The sequence below is a fragment of the Leuciscus leuciscus genome, assembly GCF_965113295.1.
Source record: "Leuciscus leuciscus genome assembly, chromosome: 8".
NCBI lineage: Eukaryota > Metazoa > Chordata > Actinopteri > Cypriniformes > Leuciscidae > Leuciscus > Leuciscus leuciscus.
Genome location: NC_138732.1, coordinates 15,371,936 through 15,396,289, shown reverse-complemented (window position 1 = coordinate 15,396,289; position 24,354 = coordinate 15,371,936). Strand labels below are relative to the sequence as shown.

Sequence of the window (24,354 nt, the reverse complement as noted above, 5' to 3'; positions counted from 1 at the left end):
TAGCATATCAACAGTGTTTGTATCATATATAGTGTATAGTGTATCATATATGTTATCTGCATTACTGCCTCCCTCCCCCACCTTTTTTTTTTAAAACTAACCCTATGCTTAGTAAGCAATCTTATTTTTGACATACCTATATTAGATATTATTAATTAACTGAAATAAGAGCTGGAGTCTGCACCTTGGTTGCTTACTCATGGCAACCCTATTGAAGAGTGTTTGTCCACTCTAAGACCCATACAAAGCCTCTCTTGTCTCTGATGAGTCAGAGCTTTGACCCTCTCAGACAGACCTTCTTGTGCCATGATCATTCGTACCATGTGTATCAATAAAGCTAAAGCCATACACCAATCACAATACGGCGCCACAACTGCGTCCGCATCCCTACTGATCCCCCTAAGACACTGCTGGCGCTTTGAAGTCCAGACTTGAAAGGACTACAGTGAGTCCAGAGGGAGATGGAGAGCCGTAAACAGTGATTATGTAGAGATTAATGAAGCTGAACCCATGCTGACACCACTCAGCTTCAGGACAGCAGCCGCAGTCAGCAAACTTCAGCATCACTTCAGTACACCTGTCCACCTGAGCACACCTGCAAGATTTACACCACCAACCAGCCAATATACTCCAGTACAGGGTGATAAGAAAAACAACATAGAAGGTCCATTTGACAAATTAGAAATGGAGAACCAATTAGTCAAACCTAAATTGTTGAGTTATTAGTTAATTGTGAATCAGCTGCATATTCAAATTCTGAATTGGATGGATAGATCGTGTCACTGAAATGAAAATGCATGGTCATAATGTATGTGCTTCATGAATATTTCTATTTTTTATTTTAATGTTTTATATTGATATTATATTTAATAGAATATTAGTTCATAGTTCCAAGAGTGTTTTAAATACTTTTAGTTTTGAAAATATACATATTAGATATAAACAAACATGGATAATTTCATGTACATACTGCTTTTTCCTCGTGGCAAACTTTGTGTTATTAGTTGATGGATTCTGTTTGGCTAACTAAGATTTGTAGACCTTTTCTTCAGCCAATAGCATGACATGTTATTCTCAGTAGCTTTATTACTTATTTAATCTTCCTTCTTTTTCAGTTTAACAAATGTACACTGTAAAAAAAAAAACTGTGAAAAAACGGTATTATTCCGGCAGCTGGGGCGCCAGAAAATTACCGTAAAATAACGGCAAAAAACAATCTCGTTAAAATACAGTAATTTTCCATAATTAAATAACAGATTATATCTTTAATATTACATAAAATCTTATGTAATTATTGGGATTTTTAACGTTTAAAAAAAAGTCATATACACCTTTAAAACAATTAAATACTGTAAATTTAAGGTTTTATACAATTATTTTATATAATAATGCTGTCTATCTACAGTAATTTTCTTTTAATATAGTTTTTCTGTGTAAAATAACAATGAAATTATGTATAAAAAATGCACACAAGTACATAAAATCAAATACAAATGTTTGTAAATTTAGTTTTTATTTTTATTTGTACCGATCCAATTTCACAACATCTCTAATTAAGTTCTTAATAATAGCAAATGTACAGTCAATTTCTTTTAAATTAACTAAATGTATGAGTACAGAATACCTGCATATTTACAGTATTAGTAATTGAACAAACACTAAACATCAAGATAAGTGATTGATAGGAAATAGATGCTTAGTATATAATTTAGAACATGTAAATATATCCACAATAAAAAGCAATTACCGTATACCTTTACAGTATAACTTATTTTAACATTTACAATTACATTTTATCCAAAGTGACTAACCAATAAAGATAATAATTAAAGATAATAAAAAGCAACAAGTGCAGTGACAAGTCCCAGTTAGTCGCACAGTACACATAGCAAGGTTGTTGTTTTTTTTAACAAAGATATAGTATTATTGGGTGAAGTGTTTATGAAAAAGATGGATCTTTAGCAGTTTCTTGAAAATGTGTTGAGTTGCGCCGGTCATTCCACCACCAGGAAACAGTCCAGGTAAATGTCAGTGAAAGTGGTTTTGTGTCTCTTTGGGATGATGGCACCACAAGGCGCCGTTCACTTGCAGAACACATGCTTCTGGAGGACACATAGATCTGAAGCAGTGAGTTTAGGCATAGGGCTACCTTTAAAGACAACTCTTGCTGCAGCATCTGGATCAGTTGCAGAGGTTTGACTGATACTGGAAGAACTGCCAGGAGAGCATTACAATAGCCCAGTCTGGATAGAACAAGAGAGTTGTGTAGCTCCGATAGGAAGGGCCTGATCCTCCTAATGATAAGGCAAATCAGCAGGATCACAGCAAGTATGTTTTGGCTGAAAGTTGAACCATAAGCAGTTCTGTCTTGGCAAGGCTGATTTGAAGGTGAAGGTCATTCATCCAGCAAGAATTTTCCATCAGGTAGGCTGAGATGCGAGCAGCAACCGTCAGATCATCTGGCTGGATTAAAAGGTAGAGATATGTGTCATTAAGATATTAGTGATAGGAAAAGTCATGTTTCTAAATGACAGAGCCTAGTTAAAAAAAAGAAAGAAAGATGGGTGGAATCTAACACAATCGTAATCTTGCTGTAGCAAATCCAAACCTTGTGCATACTTTTAGTGCAATCATATGGAATCAGAAGACTGTTATGAACATATGGAATCAGAACCATTATGATTTTTATGTTTTAATGAATTCTTCCCATACCTTGTTTGCCATGATCATCTGCTTTCCACGTGACCTGAAATCACACACACACAAGTTATTTTAAAACTCAGTATTAGATTTACACATGTCAGAATATGTTCCATTGGGACAATGCAAAAACTCAACTGACTATGATCTTGAAGCTGAGCTGGAAAGGCCAGCAGTAATATTTTGAGCTGCCATGTGATTTTAGCTAAGTTACATTTATAGAAAGTAACATTAAATGAATATGATTTACTGTGACCTAGACCTAGATACACCTAGGGGTTCATCATGTTGTATTCATATTCTAGTCTTCCTGTTCTAGGCTTTCCTGTATCATCAACAAGTACGTTAAGTTACAGACAGTATTTCGATTTCTTAACGGTCTTAATAAAGTTAGTCATGTTAACTATTACGAAATAAACAAAAGAAACACAGTAGGCCTATTTTTAGTAAAACCGTGGCTATTACAATGGTAAAAAAATCAGCTAAAAACGTGTTTACTACAATTTTACTATAATAAAATAAAGTAAAAAAAAGTTTACAAAAAAAAATAAAAAATAAATTGAAAAATAAAGTTTTCAGCTTCCAGACATGGTTTCAAAATGTCCCGCCATTTAAGAGATTGGTTTAATGTTACTGACTATCATAACGAAGATTTTATACACAATTATGGACTTTAATATGAATAACAAGTCTACTAAAGATTGTTTTAGGTCTATAAGTTAACAAGTAAGTTAGAGTGGGTTCAACTGATCTTTCTTAACACAGATCGATAATTGAAAAGACCCATGCTGCATTTGTGTTTTGCCCTCGACGCCAGTTATGACTGAACATAATTTAAGAATGCTAACGTTAGCATGGAAACAGTCTAACCACTTAACACAAATGTAATATAAAATATCATTTACATGTAGTATTAGACTCTTACCTCAGCCGTTGATCGGTCGGGATGAGGTCTGCTGTGACGAACCAAGCTCACTGAAAAAGGGCGCGTTATTTCCAGACTGACTGACACCAGACTACAACTAATATGTGTTCAGCAGCGCTCCTGCTCACGGCTGCTTCTGTCGAATACGATTATAGCTCTGAATTCCAATCTCCCGCTTGCCCTTGACACAGATCGACGACAGAGACAGATTTGTAGCTAACCGTTGTGGGCTGGGCGGGACTAAGCAACGAAACGTAATGGCGGATAATTTGAATCTGCGCGCGGCCGCGCGCGCGGGCACACACACACACATTCAAACGCACACAAAGCCACGCAATGTGCAGCAACGCAGATTTGGAAAAACGATTCATAAAAAACATAAAATATAGGCCTAAATGAAATTTACAGGCAAATACAAATGATGATCAAAATGAACATCTATTTGCAAGACAAAATTAAAAGATTATAAATAATTAAATAGGCCTGCCTAATGTGTGGACAAATCTTAAAACTCACTTTAACCCCCACATGCTTAATAATCTTTAAGGAAAACATGTTAAGTGACTGCTGATTTCTGAAGTTATACCTTGTTTTCTTTGTTTTCTAATTCCACAGAAATAATCTGTAAAATATTACTTAATTTTTTATGTAAAATTACACATAACCCTATAAAATTACAGATAATTTCCTTTAAAAAACGTTAAATTAATGTAAAACCACAATAAAAGCAATTACCTGTAAATTTAATAGTGGATCTTTAAATTACAACAAATATCTGTAAAATAACAGGTATTCACTGTATAATGACAAAACGGCAAAATTCTGTAAAAAATACAGACAGTTTCCTGTAAATTTACAGTTTTTTTTTACAGTGTATCAGTGTTTTAAATAAGTGATCATTCAAACAAAAGTTGCCTGAATCACCATTCCTATATGTCCCATGCCTGATTATTTATCAATATTAAATGTTGCATTCTTTGCCTTGAGTAATAATGTCTCTGATCAAAGTCTTCAGACCCTATGGCAGTAGCTTCAGTGCAGTGTTTATTTGACTTTATATACAAAGATATCTGATGGCTGAATCAGATGCTGGACTTAATATGTTGCTTGTCAAGATGTTGAATTTTAAATAAGAGCTCTGGAGTTCATCAAACAGTGTGAAGTAGGCAGACAACTACCGCCTACACAGTATAGGAGAAAAATCTGAAACACTTAAAAAATTAATTAAATAGCATAATAAAGCCCAACTGTTCACTGTGGCTCAGTACAATTAGGCATACATGCATAGACTTGAGTAATTTGTAAATAAATGAAAATAAGTTTTTTGTCTTGGATCAAATTAAAATTCTTTCTGTGACCACAAACTAAGCAGAATACCCATAACCCATTGTTTTGTTTTTTCTTTGTTTTTTTTCTCTCCCCTATCTTCCTTTTGCAGTATCTGCCCAGATCCTGAAAGCCAGTCTGGACACAATGGAGCGGCATATTCAGAGGCTGGAGAACGACATCCAGAACTTCCCCAAGACTGATGACATGCAGGATAAGTTTGTTGAAAAAATGTCGATATCCTTTGAGTGCATTTACTACTTCTACTGTCTTCCATGATAGAAAGTTTAACATAGGCTCCTGTGCAGGAATGAGGCTCTGAGGTCCATTTGCCAATAAGCTATGATCAGTACACTGTTAATTCTTAATCAGTATTTTTGTCTTGTTTTCCCGTTAATACAACAGTTTGGAGTTGGTAAGATTTTTCAGTGTTTTTGAAATGTGTCTTTTATGCTCATCAAGGCTACATTTATTTGAAGGAGAGAAAAAACTGAAATAATATTGTGAAATTATTACAATTATTATTGTTTCTACACAATTTATTCCTGTGATGATAAAGCTGAATTTTTTCAGCAACCAATACTCCAGTCTTCAATGTCACACGATCCTTCAGAAAACATTCTAATACGCTGAATTGCCACTCAAGAACAGACTTTAAAAAGTCTTAAAAAGTCTTTCAAATGTTTTACTTATGAAAGGTCTTACATTTTTTTATGACACTTTGACTTAGACGCATCTAAATGTTTTCCAAAATAAAACTAATTAGCGTACTTATACTTTATTATTATTCTATCTTTGTGGATTTGCTTGTTCACTTGACAATCGCGTCATTCGCGGCAGATATTAGCCTACGTCTGTCTCCTGCATGTGAAAGGAGGAGAGAGAAGAAAGTTGATAAATGTCAGCTCAATTGTAAGTTCATTCTTTGTGCTTAGGAATGTGCGATATTTATGGTCTACGGTGATATTGTACTCATTGTTTTAACCATGTACGAGGCACTGTGAGCTGACATCGCATTTGTCTCTCGTACGTGATGCGTCAGTGCAGTTATGTTCCCAAATGAGTTTTTTATCAGACAGCGATGATTTTTTGACTGAAATCTGCGCTTTTCCTGAATGAATCAGCCGTTTTAACAAATCGGTTGAATGAATGACTCCCCCAACTCACTTATTAAGACAGTGACTTGCTGCCACCTACTGGTGGTTTTAGTTTCATATTTAAAGTAGCTACCCTTTAATTAAAATGTTAAAATTAGAAATAATTTAATATTTAAATATTGAATAAAAAAACTAATCTCATAGTTTTATTTATGCAATTGTAAATGGAGTTTAAATATATTAATGTCAGTTCTGATGCCGCTTCTGTCACATCTGCAGTGCAAAGGTGGATTTTGATTTAATTATTTAATTTGACGGGTAACAGTGGCACTGTGTTATTTTTCTAATAGAAAATGTAATTGGAATGTTAGAATGTGATATAAAAGGTGATGCCTACCTCTAAATAAGTTTAGAAAAAATGTCCTTATATAGGTGAGAATACCCCTGGAAATCAATTTAAGGTGGCAAATATTACCCCTTAATAAAAAATGTAGTTTCTGTCACTGCTGTGAAGTGACCACCACATAGAATATGAAAAATATGAATATCTTTGTGAGTCTGCTGTCAACAACAGGCCTAAACCAGCCATGGTACCAGTACAAAAACACAATCAGTAAAATATCATCTAATTATTATCAACTACCTTGAAAATATTGATATATATTTTTGTCAATATTGCGCACTCCTAATGTACGGTATTCATTTTGTTTTCTTCAAATCTTAAAAAGGTCTTAAAAAGCCTTACATTTGACTTTAAACAGTGCAGCAACCCTAAAAAAAGTATTTATGATTATTATCAATGTTGAAAACAGTTGTGCTGCTTGATATTTTTTATTATTATTAATAATAATGTTATTATACTTTTTTTTCTGAATTATTTGATGAATAGAAAGTTCAAAAGAACAGCATTTATTTTGAAATGGAGAACTTATAACATTATCAATTTAGTATTTGATTAATTTCCTCCTCATGTCTTGATTTTATTTTTAAGCATGAATATAACAGGAGAAAAACGAAATATGCGAATAGAATAAAAAAATGAAATGTATTCCCTGAAAACGTGCTTTTTTTATGCAGTTTGGCTTCTCAATTAAATGTATCTTGTTTTTAAAGATGTTTAATGTTTAAGTATGGAAAGCAAGACAAAAATACTGTATGCTTGTATAGGCTGTTTCAAAGTAAGATGTTTATCCGCATTCTCCTCGTCTCTCAAGCTTTCCAAAGGGAGTTCAGGCTGGGAGCTATTTATACTGCACAACTTTCTCCCCACAGACTCTAATGGAGGGCTTCTTAGCCTTCTTTACTTATAACCCTATGCTGATTTCATCTACTGACCAGCCACAGGCTCCTTCTCTCTGACTTTCTGAGGGCTATCAGCTCTCAAAGCACCTCTCCCATTTCGATAACAGGAACGCAAGTGCTCACTAGCCTCAAATTGAATTAGATTCCACAACACTTCTCAGACTCTAAGGAGTGAGGAAGTTAGACACTTGTTTGACTTTTCCTTTCTGACATGTGAATGTTTATGCGTGCCAAAACGGAGCTGACACGAAATCGTGCTTTAAATTTGACTTTTTGCGCTCGTTCTGAGCGACTGCTTGACTTTTATTTCCCCACTGCGACTCCTGCCGTTCCTCAGCGGTGTTATTAACTACGTGTAAGGACCATTAATCAATGACTTATCAAGTCTGAGAGTCTTCCCATATGTTTCCCAAGCACAGGAAAGACAGCAGTTAACCTTATTTTAGCTCTTTGTTCACGAGCTCAATGTTGAGATTTATGGGGGGCTTACGCTGCACTTTGGGTGGCATAAGAGTAATAGCCCCGGCACACATTAAAAATCTGCTCCGAGTCGAAGAGGGCTGCTTAAGTTTGTATGATTTAAGAACAATGAGCTTCTTTAGCCTGCAGTGCGGCACAAAAAACAAGCCAGAATACCTCTGTGGCCTTAGCGAATGCATTGATTAGAAGGACTCGGGGAGGATTGGAACTTGAGTGAGGGGAAATGGAGAGGCGCGGATACACTGTGGCAGCGTCTGGGCCTCGCGGCGTCCCCAGAGGATTGTAAAAGCCGACCAGGCCCCGAGTGCAAACGTAGACGCATGTCGTCCCTGTCTCACCTGATCTGTCATCAGAGCCGGCGCACAGCCTTGGCTGAATACAGTCACGTCCGTTTGATGATTCGAGTGGGGTTTTTTAGCAGCAGAGAAAGAAAAGTGAGTGAGAAACGGCTGAAAGGGAACGGCTCCACCCTCATTGTGCACCAGTCGCGACTCGTTTTCAGAGGTCTCGGAGCCCGGCTGCAGAGATGCTGACTGACAGCGCGTTCAAACAGCTGCGCCAGCTCTTTTGCGGATGACAGGGCAGACATTGTGACAGAGCTAAAGGAGGCCGAAAGCTGTTTCACTCAGCCATTGTGGACAGCAGGCTAGATGCTATAGAGGTTTAGTGATTGAATTTGAGAACGCTGGAGGTGTGTGTGTGCGCTTTCTGCTCGGTGCACTCCATTGCTCGCCATAGCAACTGGCTTCTTGCCCCCCTCTTTATGAGTTTGACCTCAACGTGACCTTTTGACAAATAACTATGGTGTGGAGATGCTATTTTAGAGTTGCAGCGCAGGAAGTGTTTTTAAAACATTCACTTTTTAGCTTGATGATTTAGCTTTAGGGCTTGTTTAAACGGTGTGGGAAAAGGAAATTTGTGTGAAAAAGGAAAAAGATGTTACCTTGTTAACAGAGTTTTTGTTGCTTGTAGATACTCGTCCAAATCACACTACTCCAGGATGGCACTGTCTGAATCTTCAGATTTCTTCTTTTTTTTCTCCATATGATTTAATCTACCCTGAAATCACTATTCTTTTTGTTTTATTCTCTTCTGCTCCAGGGAGACCCAGCACAATACGATTGTGGCATTTCCTATGCAGAACATTTGTTTGTTTTTTTAGGTTTCATGACAGTTCAAACTGCAGGTTTAGAGCCCTTCCAGCGAAGATGAACTAGTATGTTCAAAATTGTATGAGATAAAACGGCTTTAACTAGAAAACAGTAGAGGAATTTTGCCTAGGTAGGAGTCCGCTTTTTTTGAATGCAATAATAGCGGTACACATTTCACACCCCTCTGAAAATGTAGAGGTGACATTTCGCAATATTAAAAAATCTCACCAAATATGGGAATATCATATTAGATTCACATTAAGGTGCTTAAGACTCTGGAACAAATATGCATTTATTAGCTTACATGGCGGTGCACTGTTGATATATTGATCCATTAAATAGAAATGATTGTGGCAGCAAATCACGGCCGGTTTGAAAATGCACTGAGCGAGCTGTTGCAAGAGAGAAATAAACTCTTGATATGCATAAGGGTTAGTTTTTAGAGTCAAATAAAGGAATTTACTTTTATTACCGACTGCTCAATACTCCCTCTTGCAATATGAACATGTATATTCGAGAGTATGTTTGTCTAAAGTATTAGGTCAGCTATGGTAGACTAGTTGCAGATGCATTATGGGTATTTGGAAAAATGAAATAGACTCCCACTGACTCATAAACAATATTTAAACCGTCATTAGTCCTAAGGATCTCTGTGCATATCAATTCACATATTAAAGTTTTTTTTTTTTTTCTTCTTCATCTTCTTTTATTTCTTCTTTTTTTGTTTTCAATTTGATGCATTTCCACATGCTTTGGAGGATATTATGTGTTGTTTGTATTCCTGGAATATCCTCATAAAGGCATTCCCTGGCAGGAAGGGGAGTTTTTCATTACATAAATGCATTTCATATACAAGATACAGCAGCATACATTAAAACCGTATAGTTATACAGTCATCTGCTTTAAACAGATCTCAATAACTGGAAAAATGCTGGCAGTGTAGCTCAGACACACAACACTTATTGGTTGGAATACTTTATTTTTTCCACCATTATTGTAATGTATGCAAATGACTGAGTAGGATGTTTGTTCAGCAATTTAGTGATATCTATCTATCAGAATTAATGGCACCCCACAAAGGCTTTCAAATGAACTAGCGGCCCCATGAGAGCTGTAACTCAGCGGAGGGACAGTGTTAGCGCTGGCCTGCCTGGGGACCGGGCGTACTGGGAACTTAATGGAGAGCGGAAGGCTTGCAGCAGAATTCGGCGTCCATACTGAGTATTGACGGATGTGGGGGCCTGTCTAATAGATCTCGCTCAGCTATAATTCGGTGTGCTAGTATTTAACTTAACCTTTGTTCTCTCTCTAGGGACAGAAAAACGCCAATCAGCTGGCCAATTTCTCCCTGTTATGACACAGCACATGCGGATCAGAAAAGTTAATACAGTGACTTGTGAAGGGAACTTTTTTAAATGGATTGCTTCTACTCTAAATTCTGATTAGATGAGCTGTGAGCAGCAGTTAAATGCTGATAAATGCACACCTGTGACCACATATTCTTTCAGCCTTCAGTTAGGATAATGGCTGGTTATATATAAAGCTGGTTGTTTCATATTAACCAAATGAATATGTGTATAAAATCCACGTCTTTCCTTTTCACCTGCCAAGCCATAAACATACCATTCATATGAGAGGGAGCAGTTTCTTTAAAGACTCCCTGAAGCTTTGCACTTTATTGTGGCTCTCTTTAAAATGCCTATAAACAAATCATCTAAATAGCATCAATAGCTGCAGAATACAATGCCTCGTTAGACAGAGGAAATCCCCCACTGAGGGAAGTGCTAGAGCAGTCAAGATGGTCATTCTATAGGAAATGTGTGATTTGCTTGTTTTCTTAACCTTTTCTTTCACTGGAACATGCATTCGGCTGACCTGAACTCTACAGCATAGTTAAACATGCTTCAAGAGAGAGAAATATTGGGGGCTGTTGTTCTATTGTGCACTGTGTTATTTCTTGTTGAAAGGCTGTGGTTTCCATCCTGGTTTTAGAGTGTTGGCCAGTGCTCAGCAGGGCAGCATAACACTTGATTTCCAGCAATAGTACCTTTTACACATTGTATTATGGCACACATTCTCGCTGTGTGTTTTAATACCTGCTGTGGAAATGCAGTAGCTTTGGGCGCCGATGTTTGATGGGTTGAGAGGAGCAGAAATACACTGTGCTGCAGGAGAACATTTCATCTGCCTGATGTACATCACAAGTCAGATAGGGTTTCTTAGAAAGCTTGGGTTGTGCGACTTTCTGCACATCTGAGCATTACTGATTGCTCCTGAAGATCATGCAAATCGAGGTGAGGGATGATCAACGGTGATCATTATTTTACCTTTGGGTACAAAGTCTCTAATGAATTAATGAAGATGTGTTTGCAGCAGTCTGCACTGTGTTTCCAGTCTCCACTCTGTGTATATGCCTCTGCTTAGTCTCAAACCTCTGTTAATTATGGAATTAGGTCACGGGAATGTGGTGGCATCCTGCGCTGGTGATGTTTACCTCACAATAACTCAGCGTCTGCATCTAGTTTTAAAGTAATTTGCTTGAAAATAATAGAGCGAATGAATCGCAATTTGCATCTCAGTTCTTTAATTTCTGGATATAGAGCCGGACCAAAGTAAACATGAAAAGGATGATTGATTCAGGCCATATCTTTGACTTCCTTTCCGCTGGCTTTTTGTTTATTCCGGGTCATTGTTCGATAACAATGGCTAACTTTAATTCACCGCGTGTCACAGGAGACATTAAGATTTTAATTAACAAATTCTAATTGGTCCTGAACAGAACAAACAAAAGCGAGCTCAAATAATAATTGCAATTCCAGTAATGATAGTCCTAAAGAAAGCAAAGGCCGAAGTCTGAGCACAAAACTGACTTGGCGCTCGCATCTGTGATTATATTGCCGGCGTGCACAGATTCTTGTTTATTGGGAAAATGGCATCCAAACCATGTGTTTTGTGTGATAGGATTTTGCATATGCTAATGCACTTGATTGCTTTGATGTGTGGCTGGGTGGGGTAGTCTCAGCACGAACGAGAGAGGCTCGATTACTGCTTCTTCAAATCCCATCCTCAAAGCTTCCGCCATTCAGTGCGGCCCTTCGCGCTTTAGGGAGGAGGCTGCATTTGTAAAGCCATGATTAGAAGGGTATTTAATGGAACATCAGTGCCACTGATGCAGAATGATGCTGATTGTTAAAGTGCTGTTTTGCTTTGGCCATTTGTGGTATTATTGCCGTGTTTAATTGATTGAATTGACATTTGGGAGTCTGTTTTATAAGGATAACTCTAGCGGAAACTGGAACCATTAGGTGGGGGTGGAATAATAATAAGAATAGCAATGAACTGTCAATGATTCAATTTTGCTAGCAGGACAGAGGGAGAAATACATGTTTTGGTGTTGACTAGCTATATCTCCCAGTTGCCCCTTTTATATATTAGTCTTGCATATTATGTGTAAGCCAACAGGCTCCTAACACTGGCTGAGTATGGTTCTCCTTTAGCAAATGACAGCATAGTTTACTCACACTGCGACCCCATCTTCATCAGACTCTAAGATAATTCTGCCTAGATCATATTACAATCCCTAAAGCACAGCCAAACAGTTGAAATCATCTGCTCCGTGCTTTGGCTGTCGTCATACACAATTGTTCTGCTGGGCCTCACCCTCCAGAGACGCATATCAGCTCTGCAGTCTCCTCTAATGAAAATGACACTTTGAAAGAGATCGAGCATATTTCTGCTATCGTATTTCATAAATCAAATTTTCGTGATTGCCTGACCTGATATTTTGTAGTTTTTCGGTCTCAGTCAGTCATGGAAACGTCTCTATGCGAGTTATCATTATGTGTGCGAATTCTCTGGAAATTCCTCAATCAGTGTCTCGTTAGAAGGGGGGGAAACTGGGGCTGATTTGGCAGGTCCATTAACCCAGAGCTCAGGGCTGACACGGCCACTAAAACTGAGGCTGACAGGCATACTACTCCCAGGGTGGAGGTGAAAGCCTTTAGCCAACTCTCTACCATTTCTTCTGCTGTATGTACCAACTCTTCATCTCCAGAAAATAGGAAGTAGGAGGTCTGTGTAGATTTGCATTCGTCCAATTCCATCCGAAAGGTTGTGATCTGTATTAAGTTACATTCCATTTCATGCTTGGCATATTAGGTGTACAGAAAGATGTTGAGAAAAGTATAAGGGCCAATCCCACTGAAGGGCTCTCAAAGTGGTGTGTGGTCACCATAAATGACAGGATTTGCCACTGTATCTTCTTCCAGACCATCGGTTTTTGAATTTTACTTTAACTGCTGCATTCCCAGTGTCAAAAATTAGACCTACTGGAACATGATTAATCAAAAAACACATTTTAGCCTGATGCCAGTATTACTTCAGTCATCAAAAGAGGAATCTGAGCAGTTGCATTAGTTTCTAACGACACAGTCTAATGGCAGTCATGTTTTATATAAAAATGTGTCCTTTATAGCATTCTATCTGGATCATTTGGTTCTGTTCTCATTTCTCTTATTAGTCCTCTAATACCAGTTAAATGGCAAGTTAAATGCCTCAGCAAATGAGCAACACACACCTAATGTACAACCGACTCTATATTTCTTGCTATCATTGTTGCTTTTTCATATTGTGTTTTTGCAGCAGTTCTTGTCAGAGGTGGGTAGAGAAACCAAAATCTTTACTCAAGTAAAAGTATTTATAGAAATTGTTACTCAAGTAGAAATAAAAGTAATAATGTTGATAATTACATTAGTTAAAAGTAAAAAGTACTTAATAAAAAGACTACTCAAGTTGCGAGATTTAGAGCAAGCAAGATGATGATTAGGAAGTCAGTGATGCATGTATTACAATATGTTTTCTCCCCATTTCGCATTAGAGACGGTGTGTCAAGTCTTGCTGGACTTTAATTTTTTTTTTTTTTTTTATAAACAAATTAAAATGCCATCTCTTTGTTAGTAGTTAATCTGACAATAAAAAATACAATTATATACATTATTAGACAGATGAATCTTTGCATGGGAGCTGCCATCATTGGGGATCATAAACAGCAAGGCGAATCAATGAATTCCACGCAAATCGACTTGAGTTGAGTTGTTCCAGCCCTACTGGATGTGTAGGGAAGTGGTTTCGTATACTTTTAGTTTTTAATAATCTTTTAGTTGTAAAATTGTTCCCAGGCTGCACACGCAGATGTTCATTGAATAAAGATCTTCTTCTTTGCTGAAGACAAACATTATGATGCATGTTCTGATTTGATTTCATTAGATTGTTGGTTCATATATACGCCATCTAATGCTTTTTGATGTTCTTAAGTTTCCTGTTTACGACTGTGACTGCTTCAGACAATGCAGTGAGTACAGTGAACTTTGAAATGAATTGACGCAAAAGAGTGATTCATTCACCAATGGTGCCTCGCTCATTCCCCAGTTAAAAGAGGTGGCACACTTGGAATAAACTACGCATTTCTTAACATTTGCATAAAGAATAAAAGTAAAGAATAAAGTAGTGTCCCCAGTGTAACATTTTTGTCATTTAAAATGTACTTAAGTAACAGTGAAGGTATCCACCTTTAAATGTACACTTAAAAGTACATATTTTCCAAAAGTTTACTTAAGTAAATGTAACGGAGTAAATATAGCACGTATGCAAGCCAGTTCTCTGTGCCAGAGTTGGGCGAAATTAAGAATTGAAAAATTGCCTCCCTTTCCATTGATGAGTTGGATTTGAAGTTAATTTGTCAGCCATCAAGTGTTTTTTTGTTGTTGTTTTTTTTGTTAAAAAAAAAAAAAGATATATATATTGTTTGTTTTGGGTTTTTTTGGACTGTAAATTTCAGTTCATTTCAACTTCATTTTCTTCCTGTTCAGTTTGTCCCGTCTCCTCGTCCTGTCTCTGCTTTGTAGGGACATTAGGTTTCCCTGTTCTCCCTGGGGAACAAAGAAATAGTCCTAGAGCGGTACACCACCACCCTGGACTTTCATCACTGAGAGAGGGAAAAATAGCACATCTAGTTAGCATACTTGAATGCACTCATTTTGAGAGGGAGACAGACAAAGAGAGAGATAGAGACAGAGAGCGCGTCCCTGTTGTCTTGAGGGTTTTGGCGAGGATCCACAGAGAGCACTCATCCTCTGGAACTTTCTGCTTTTGCTCCAGTCAGTACTTCATTATAACCCCTGAAGACTCTGGCTTAAAGCCGGGTAATAGACGCAGAGCTTCTCCTACTCATTTGTCATGGGCCCGTGGGTTTGATGCAAAGCACTCAGCACTTGTTGCTCCTTGTTAATCCCACTGTAGACACCGACTCGCTCTTCTGCGCTTTTCCAACTCACCCGCCGTCATGGCTCGTAATTTCACTTTCATTTGATGTTTTAATGGAAATCCTAGCCCCTCTCCGCTGAATTGCACCATTGTCACCAAATTACTTTATCAACTGGGGGGGGGGGGGGAGACTTTAGTGTTAATCGTTACTGTCGCTTCAAAAGCGACATCCGCTCGCATGTGTATTTGTTTTAAGACAATGCGGTACGCAGGAGAATCAGAGCTGTGCATTGGGTGTGCTTTATGGAAGTATCACATTTCACGATAAAGAAATGATAAACACAGCCTTGGAGAGCCTCCGCTGTGCAAACCCTTCTTTATTTCCATCTGCCGTAATGAGCGTTATCAACATATCTCAGCAGAAATGACTGTAAGACACTTATATAACAACTGATTCCTCAGTGATTTCTTAAATGGAAAGTTGAAGTGTTCTTAGTCCACACTAAAGATATACGTGGTTGGACATTTGCCAATTATTATTCCACTCCATTGTGTGAAATTTTCACCACTGCTACTATTTATTGTTTTTTAGTAGCAGTAAGAAGTCTGCGGCACCTAGGGGATCAGACTGATGAAAAAGCCTACAGTAACATTGGTGAACTTACTGTCCCATTAGATCAGACTTGGACCAAATTATAAATCAAATTAAAGACCCCATTTGTTAGTCCTTTTGTTTGCTTTGAGGCCATTAACACCATGTCTGTAATGCTCACCAAGACTTTCTTATCATTATCAAAATATAAATAAATAAAAATTAAAAAGTCAAAACTGATGTATTTTTATTGAAAACTGATTTTCAGAATTGATTTATGAATAGAAGGTTTTAAAAAAAAACATTTATTTGAAAAGGAAATCTTATAAATCAGGGGTCCCATGGGGTCCTTGAAATCCTTGAAAGTTTGTGAATCAAAAAAAAAAAAAAAATCAAGGCCCTGGAAAGTTTTGGGAAATAAATATACATAGATACAGGTCCTTGAAAGTGCTTGAATATATTCTTGTGCAAGGAGTTTTAATTTATATGGAATAAACCATATTATTCTCTCCGGTCCGCTAATGTGTTATTTCACCAACACTTTGTGGCCTATGCATACTAGCTTGCTTGATTCACGTTAGTTACGCGTTACATTAAGTGTTTCCCGGCGTGAGGTACTTTGTGTTGTGCGTTGCCATGACGTTCACGCGTGCACAAAACTACTACGATGGTGCCTCAACATTTCACAGACACACACTGTGAAACATTGCAAAAATAGGCTGAAACAGCCTAAATGTGATGCCTGGAAAATGCAAGTTTCAAGATATTTGGCTCACCAAAGATGATTACAAAGAATGACTTGTAGTGTTGCCACCATTCCCGTAAAATACAGAATCGTCCCGTATTTAAAGGTAAAATTATGTGTCCTGTACCAAATCAATACGGGACGCGTTTTGTCCCGTATTTCACATAGACCCACACATTCATTTGCGGGTGACTGCATGTTAGCATCTTTGTTTCCATAGCGACAGAGTCTAGAGAACATGCGCGGTAAACAGGCGTAATGCGTGTTTTTTTAAAACCATGTCGAGCTCACGTCCTCTCCAGATATGAAAAAAGGTATCAATGGGTCTGTCCAGTAACTAATGATGAATGTAAGGTGAACTGCACAGTTTAATTTGCTCACGCGGTGCGGTGGACTTCTGAGTTAAAGCAGTATGCCGTGACAGACGAATCCGTGCTTTTAAAGGTATAGGCCTAGGCCTATTGAAAAAATGGGACAAATAATGTAGTCATAATTTAAGTAGAAAATACATTAAAAATGGAAAAAATTATCCCATCCCTGCAGAATTGTCAAAAAACATGATTACTGGTTCAGAATGACTGCTTAAGGCACACCAACATATACTGAAGAGTTATGTAGAAATAAATACAATAATCAAATATAAAATATGTGTTCTGTTGCAAGTTCACATACTTATCACATGTTTTCACATGTTTTCTCATGGTTTATTATTGAGCTGTCAAGTAATGTTGAAATAATCAGTTCAAAGACCTTGACAGATTTTATTTTATTTAATATTTTATTTGATTATCATTTACATTTACATTTATGCATTTGGCAGACGCTTTTATCCAAAGCGACTTACATTGCGTTATCCTATACATTTATACATAGGTATGTGCAATCCCCTGGGATCGAACCCACAACCTTGCGTTGTTAACGCAATGCTCTTACCACTGAGCTAAAGAAAAAATTATCATTATTTTTTTTATAGGATGTACCTAATATTCTTCAGTTTTATGCAAAACAGACATATGACAAATAGAATACCAGATCTGTCATATGGTCAAAAATAAATGCAAAAAAAAGACGCTTTTTTGCATAGTTGTTTGACAGATGAAAACTGTAACAATGTATCTTACAAGGTAACATGATATAACCTTGCTCTCACTTTAAATGTGTCTCCACATTAAGTCCTTGAATTTGAGGGTATTGGACCTGGAAAGTCCTTGAAAGGTCCTTGAATTTGAAGTTAACCAAGGTGTGGGAACCCTGATAAATGCTTTTACTGTCACTTTTGATCAATTTAATGCGTCCTTGCTGAATAAAAGTATTAATTTATAAAATGTTTTACTAACTTCAAACTTTTGAACAGTATGCAGGTGTACTCATATATACTCATATGTACTCATGTACTTTATCCTGGCAACAATACCTGTATATTGATGAATGGTGTTGCACTAGATTTCTGTCCAATCAGATGCTCACTTGGATGAGAATGTCCATCCTACTTTACCATGTGCAACCAATTAGCAAGTAGAAAGTCATACTTCATGGCTGGGATATAATTGAACCCTTTTGGCTATTGTAAAAAAAAATTCTTGCCCAAATTCCCTGTTTCAATATGCAATCATGTCAACACCACTCTCATCAAACAATTTCCTGGAGTCTTTAATCTCTAAACATTTCCACCTAATGCTTAATGACTTCCTTGAAGGAACAGCAAACAATTTGGCATACATCTCTATTCGTCCTTTATTAGATTTGTCTTCATAGGCCCGTAGCATTTCAGTCCATCTCCCTGTCCGTTCATACAGTATGTGAACTCAGACATGCCATCAACCGGATATATCAACTGTATTCGCCTGTTATAAACCAATTAGCGGGTTCATTCTGTAAATTCAGCCTGCTAATTATCTTGTGCATTCAAATTAATTATGATGTATAATGCCAGCATTAGCAGGAAGTCCAACCCAGGTGGGCACTCTCGAATCTCAGTGGTTAGAATCTAATAGGTTAAATGAAGTGTTTCGATGGATCTGCTATTTGTTCTTAGTCGTGTCCTGATGTGGATCAGCAGATCTGGTAGCTGATAGAAGAGTACAGTGTGGTGATTTGTAATTAAAATGAATTTCTGACAGACTGGTGCACTAACAGTTACAAACTGCAATCTGATGTTAATCAACAGGGGTTTCTTCATTAATTGACAAAATTAGCCTCATCAATCACGCAGAGGGGGGCGGTGGGGTTGTTCAGAGCTGCTGTGTCTTGTCACCGCATGCTTCCACAGGACGAGCAGCACGATACCGCCTCTGGACGACAGACAGATGCACGCACACACCAGACACACTGTCTCTGCCGATGTGTCCTGAAATGTGTCCTGAAATCTCAGAGAAATGAGTCATGTTTTGCTTCCTGATGATGCCATATTGCAAAACCAAGCTTTGTGTTTAGTGAATACAGAAACAAAACAAAAAAAACCTCTCTGTTCAACATTTGTGTTGTGTTCTTGAAATGCTTTTATCAGGTGTTTACACCCAAGAATCTGTGAGGCCTTTTTTGTCTCATTAAAAATAAACCCCAACACAACAAATTGCCCTCAGTGAAAAGTGAGTGCATAATAAGAAATACACACAGCCCTCCCTGAGCGTTCAGCACAGTTGACTTCTTAGGCGTCTTTCACACTGTTTAGCATACTATTTATAGTCCAGACCCTGTAGACGTAACCAGATTCAAACAGCATCCTCATGAGTGCTTTCTCACACATTTTTCTGAATCTGGGGGAAATAGTTAATGCTGTGGTTCTCGATATATAACTGTTTGTGTTCCATGTGGAAAAAAACTAACCCCTAAATAAAAATAACTACTATTATTTATAATAAAACTTTACTTTAGCTTTCACTTTAATAATTACTGCAATGATCTTATTATACTTTTGAATTATCGAAGCGAGAACATACATGATTAATGCATTTACTGTCACTATTCAGAATATTAGGTTGATAAGTCTTCTTCTTTTTTAAGTCTTCAACTTATTTTGTAGCTTATTTTGTAGTAAACAAACACATTTAAAACATATAAGCACTGATACCGCAAGGCAAACTGCACCTTATCTCTGCGCATTTTCTGATTCAGAGGCTGTTCTTTGATGTCCTGCAAACCTAAAGTCACCCATTACCTAGCGTACACTGAGTTTGGTCTATCAGTAAAAGTCATTTTAACAGACGGCTAAAAAAAAATTCTAACAATTTGGAAGGATTTCCCCCAACCACCCGCACTCGAAAACCCGATGATCTGCAAGAATCACCTATAGGCTGTGTGACATATTTTAGCTTCAAAACTAAGAAATTTGCCAAAAGACAACAACTTTGGGGGACTATTAATTCCGTAACTAAATATTCTGAAAGAGTAACATTTTGTTACCTAAGCAATGTGTAGAATATCGGATATCAATAAAACACATGGTCAAATTATATTTTAAAGTATTATTGCTGTTTCCACATCCGTGTATATTTTACAAACTATAAATGTTTTTGCTAGTACTTATCTGTATTTAAATGTCAGAAACATAACATAAATTTAATATGGTTGAAAAAACTGAACATTTGATATATGACAAGCGCTGAGCATGTCCGTCTCTGTCTCAGCGCCAGCCATAGAGGGAACGTAGATTTGATTTTGGCAGTTGTGACCCACTGAACGTAATCACACAGGTGTGATCGTACGCTTGAAAGGGTTAATTATCAAATGGAAAATATATCATAATTTTGTCTTTTGGAAGCAGCATTCAAATCCATTTGGCTCAAAAATCTGTGGTGGCAAGTGCGTCTCTGTCACTCTGCACTCTCGCTTTATGCTCATCAAATGGTATGTTGTGCTCTGCACTTTAAAGGTGCTGTAAGCGATGCCACGCGTTTTTTAGGCCAAAACATTTTTTGTCACATACAGCAAACATCTCCTGACTATCCGCTAGCTGCCTGTCCCCTGAACACACTGTAAAAAAACGCGGTCTCTGTAGACACCACAGGCTCCACAAACGGCAACAAAAACAAACTGGGCTCACCCGCACCACGAAACACAACAAACAGTGCTCCAGCCAATCACCGACAAGAAGTATTTGAGGGTGGGGTTTGGGGGGTTAGTGCGCGTGCAATGAAGGGGGTGTGTGGAGGAGAGAGAAGCATGAAGAGGGAAGTTTGAATTATGGCCGACACACGACCAAAGAGACGACGTTGCGATGAACAAATTGCAAAGAAGAGGGACAAGGATAAGGGACGAGGATAAGGAACGCGCGAAATACCGAATTTACATCGGAAAAAACTCCGAAAGGTGGCGAGAACTCCGCCGGCAGAAGGGCTTCCGATCCACATTCAGTTGCTCTGTTTTTGCAGAACAGGTAAATCCATATTTCTTTCTAAACTGACGTTCATGTTCGCCAAACCAACACAAGGATGTAATTAGCTAGAACTATGCAGTCAGCGTTAGCTTTGGTGAATACAACATATAACGTTATGTTTCTAGCAGCTAGCGATCAATCTCTATTGTAAATGATCAAGCAAATTCACAGTAGGGCAACAATTTGTGTGAATGATTGTTTTCATCCACTCTTTGTTATGAATTTGAATGTTCATTTATAGGCTGTTGACAACTTTGACTAAATTTGTTTACGACGCCGCCGTTGTTTATGCTGACTGGGAAACGCGAAGCTACGTTATCTTGCTATTATTGCGTCCTTGTATGGGAGCTATAGTTATAGCTTCAGGTGGCGAAACGATTTTAAAATAATGTTTCTCTTTTTCTGCATTCTGTTCTGCAATATATAAAACCCTTTATCTAACTTGGCGACATTACACATTGAATGAAGTATTCAATGTAAACTTGTAAACAATGTAAACTCAGTAAAACTTAACTTTGTTTGTAGTGACTAGACTTTCCTTTATGCCGGAATGGATGAGGAGGAGGGAGGAGACGGGATGAGGAGGAGGGAGGGTCTAGCTAGCCTCCGTTTTGTTTGACAACAATTCGAATGTCAACAAGAAGTTACGACTCCCAGGATCGCTTACAGCACCTTTAACTGTGCTTTTAATGGTCAATCTTATCATAAGGATATCAGTTGAGTGAGATCTCTTTACCACCTCCTAGAGTTTGAGATGATTGTCAGTTACTGAAGTCTTAATTTAAACTAAATTATATTTCATTTTCTCATACTGTTTCAGAAAGATGTTTGGTAATTAAGAACTCCAAACGAATAACTGAGCAAAAAATGTTCCTCAGTGCTTTGGCTGTCTGTTCTCACTGTTTGCAGTACATTCCTAGATGCACTGCTCCATTGAGAGCTATGATCAGTGGACCATTCCAGTTTCAGCCGCCACTCAGTCAGCTTTACCAGATCGCAGCGCCCGCCTCGTCTCGCTGTGTGTGTAGGCTTGATTTGGTAGCCTAATAGTTACACCGTCTGATCTGCAAGGCTCATTTACTCGTGCACATTAAAGATTCACACAATTGTATACCACTTAAACAGCAGAGTTATAATAGCATAACAATAATAGCATTCTGTAGCAACACTGCACATTTAATCTTACTCTCTCTCGGCGTTGTAAGCACCATGGTTGTGAGGTTCTGTCAAAACAACAGTATAATCTCCTCACAAATCCAAACAACAGCAGATAATAGGACCTTAATTATAGCCATAAGACTTGTATAATGTGCTTACTGTAGCGCTGGACCACATATTTCATGGAGGCTGATGATATTTCAGTGCACGGCTGAATCCGCAGCAGGCCATCTTGAATTGAAACTGACATTCGCACAGGTACGGTAAGACTTTTCATTTAAGCCGAGCTCGGTAGACAGACACACTCCAGCTACCTGAGCCGAGCCCGACCTTGGATTGACTCCTAGTGATGAAGACTTACAGTTGATCCCCTAGATTTCAGCTACCCTTCCTTTGCCATTGGTTTCAGCTACCCTTCCTTTGCCATTGGCTCAGGTAGGCCATCAGGAAGGATTGTTTTTTAGGGGGGGATACTGAAAGACAGAAAGTGGAAAGTGTTTGACATCTCAGATGTGTGAGCGATGATCTTTATTCTCTTGTACTCATCAGTGTGTGACAGCTATCACACTCTTGTCTCTGGTTCTCACACCGTGTCTACACAGGATGCATGCAACCTGACACAGGTTGATTACTCCCATTATTGGCATTAGAAGTGTGTACATGACAATCACCCGGTGGGCCATGTTACATTATGCCACAACTTTAGTTGATGGACACCTGTTTCTTTTTTTAGATGTTATGCAGACCTACTTTTCCGTCCATTCATTCATTCATTCAGCACTCATTTGTTTCTGTTGTTTGGAGAAACATCTGTGAAAAAGGTGATGTTTAAATTTAAATCAATTATCAATTTATTTATTTTATTATAATTTCCAAATAGTTCTGGCTTGGATATACAGAAATAGAAATTCATATTACTGTATATGTAATAACATGAATGAATGTAGACATGCTTTCCCCACACGCACACTCATTCATCCAAACACACGGATCTTTATGTGATAATGTGGAACAAAAGAAGCTCTTTTGTTCCGTATAAATGATTAATTTAATTGAGAGCGGTGCAGTCCTGGCGTCTCAGGTGGCTGTGCTGTTGGCCCGCGCTTGCATCATCGTGCTGGAGAGGCTGCTAGCGTTCAGCACATCGCCCCTGTACTGCAGGAAGCAGATGCTGAACCTACATTCTCAAACTAGGCCCCCTCTAAAAGGGCAGAAGAGTCAAAATTAGGTATCTTCCCCTCAATCTTCCACCATCTGTTAGCTGTGACTCTTATAACTTGGCCATTCGCGTATGTGCGTTTGCGAGAGTGAGTCTGTCACACGGAGATGCAGGGAGAGCTGCCAGAAGGCAGCCCAAAAATGATAACCGTGAACAAGGCATTTTCCAATGTAGTGATTAAAATGATTGAGGACAGTGGCGATCTCATTCATCTCAGAGCAAGGTGATGGGGGACGGTAGGGTGTGTGTGTGTGTGTGTGTGTGTGTGATGCTGGGCAGATCTAGAGAGGGCTGTGAAATGGGACTGGCATGTAGAGTGAGAAAGAGGAAAGCAGGAGAACGTTGCCCACAGGGGTGCTGCTCTTTTGACTGTTTGTGAAAAAGACAAGAAAAGTTTCAGGCTGTTTTTCCTGAGACACTATCTGACCTTCCTGAATGCAATGGAGACCCTGAGAAGGATATTTATTCTTTTGCTGCCTTTTCCTTGCTATTTACAGTTTCTTTATGCTCCTGCTGGTGACTAATAATCCATTACCATCTAGTTTGTGATGTGAAATCTGGCCTTTAATCATTTTAATTGTGTCCTGAGCTCAAAGCCTTTCCTATAATTACTTTTTTGTAGTGTGACACAGGGGTGGCTGTGGTAGGCTAACTGTGTATGCCATCAATGTCGACATCATCTATGTCGTTACATCACCTCTCCATTTCATCCTCTTGTCAGCCAACAACAGGAAGTCACTGGTCCAACTCCACTTGTTCTGGTAAGGGCCCACTTAGCCACGGTTCTCACTGATACCCTTGATGAGTTTTTCATCTCTGCTTGAAGCAGCACAGCAAGGGACACACTTAAACCAGTCTGTTTCTCCTATATCTGTCCTCGTGTGCTCCTGAAATGTCTCTCAAAGTGGCCTCAAAAAGAATTTGGACACTTAGGCCACTCTTTAAAATGAATGAATGTCATTGCTTGAGATAACAAAATGTCAAATCAATTGGCATATATTTTAAAGAAAGCCAAACTACAGA

At 38.2% G+C, this 24,354-nt stretch overlaps 1 protein-coding gene and 1 long non-coding RNA gene across 2 annotated transcripts in view; one reads left to right on the top strand and one right to left on the bottom strand.

Annotated features, from left to right (window-relative positions):
• diaph2 (diaphanous-related formin 2) overlaps nucleotides 1-24,354 on the top strand; it is a 442,308-nt gene that overhangs the window by 327,624 nt on the left and 90,330 nt on the right. The window contains exon 21 of the mRNA XM_082178708.1: nucleotides 5,064-5,188. Within this exon, the coding sequence (XP_082034834.1) occupies nucleotides 5,064-5,188 (125 nt within the window). The remainder of the gene's footprint in view (nucleotides 1-5,063; nucleotides 5,189-24,354) is intronic.
• LOC309504940 lies at nucleotides 1,920-3,668 on the bottom strand. Its single transcript, XR_014208232.1, has 3 exons — nucleotides 3,626-3,668; nucleotides 2,713-2,746; nucleotides 1,920-2,463 (listed from the first exon to the last, which is right to left on the bottom strand). It is a non-coding gene; the product is annotated as an uncharacterized lncRNA (long non-coding RNA).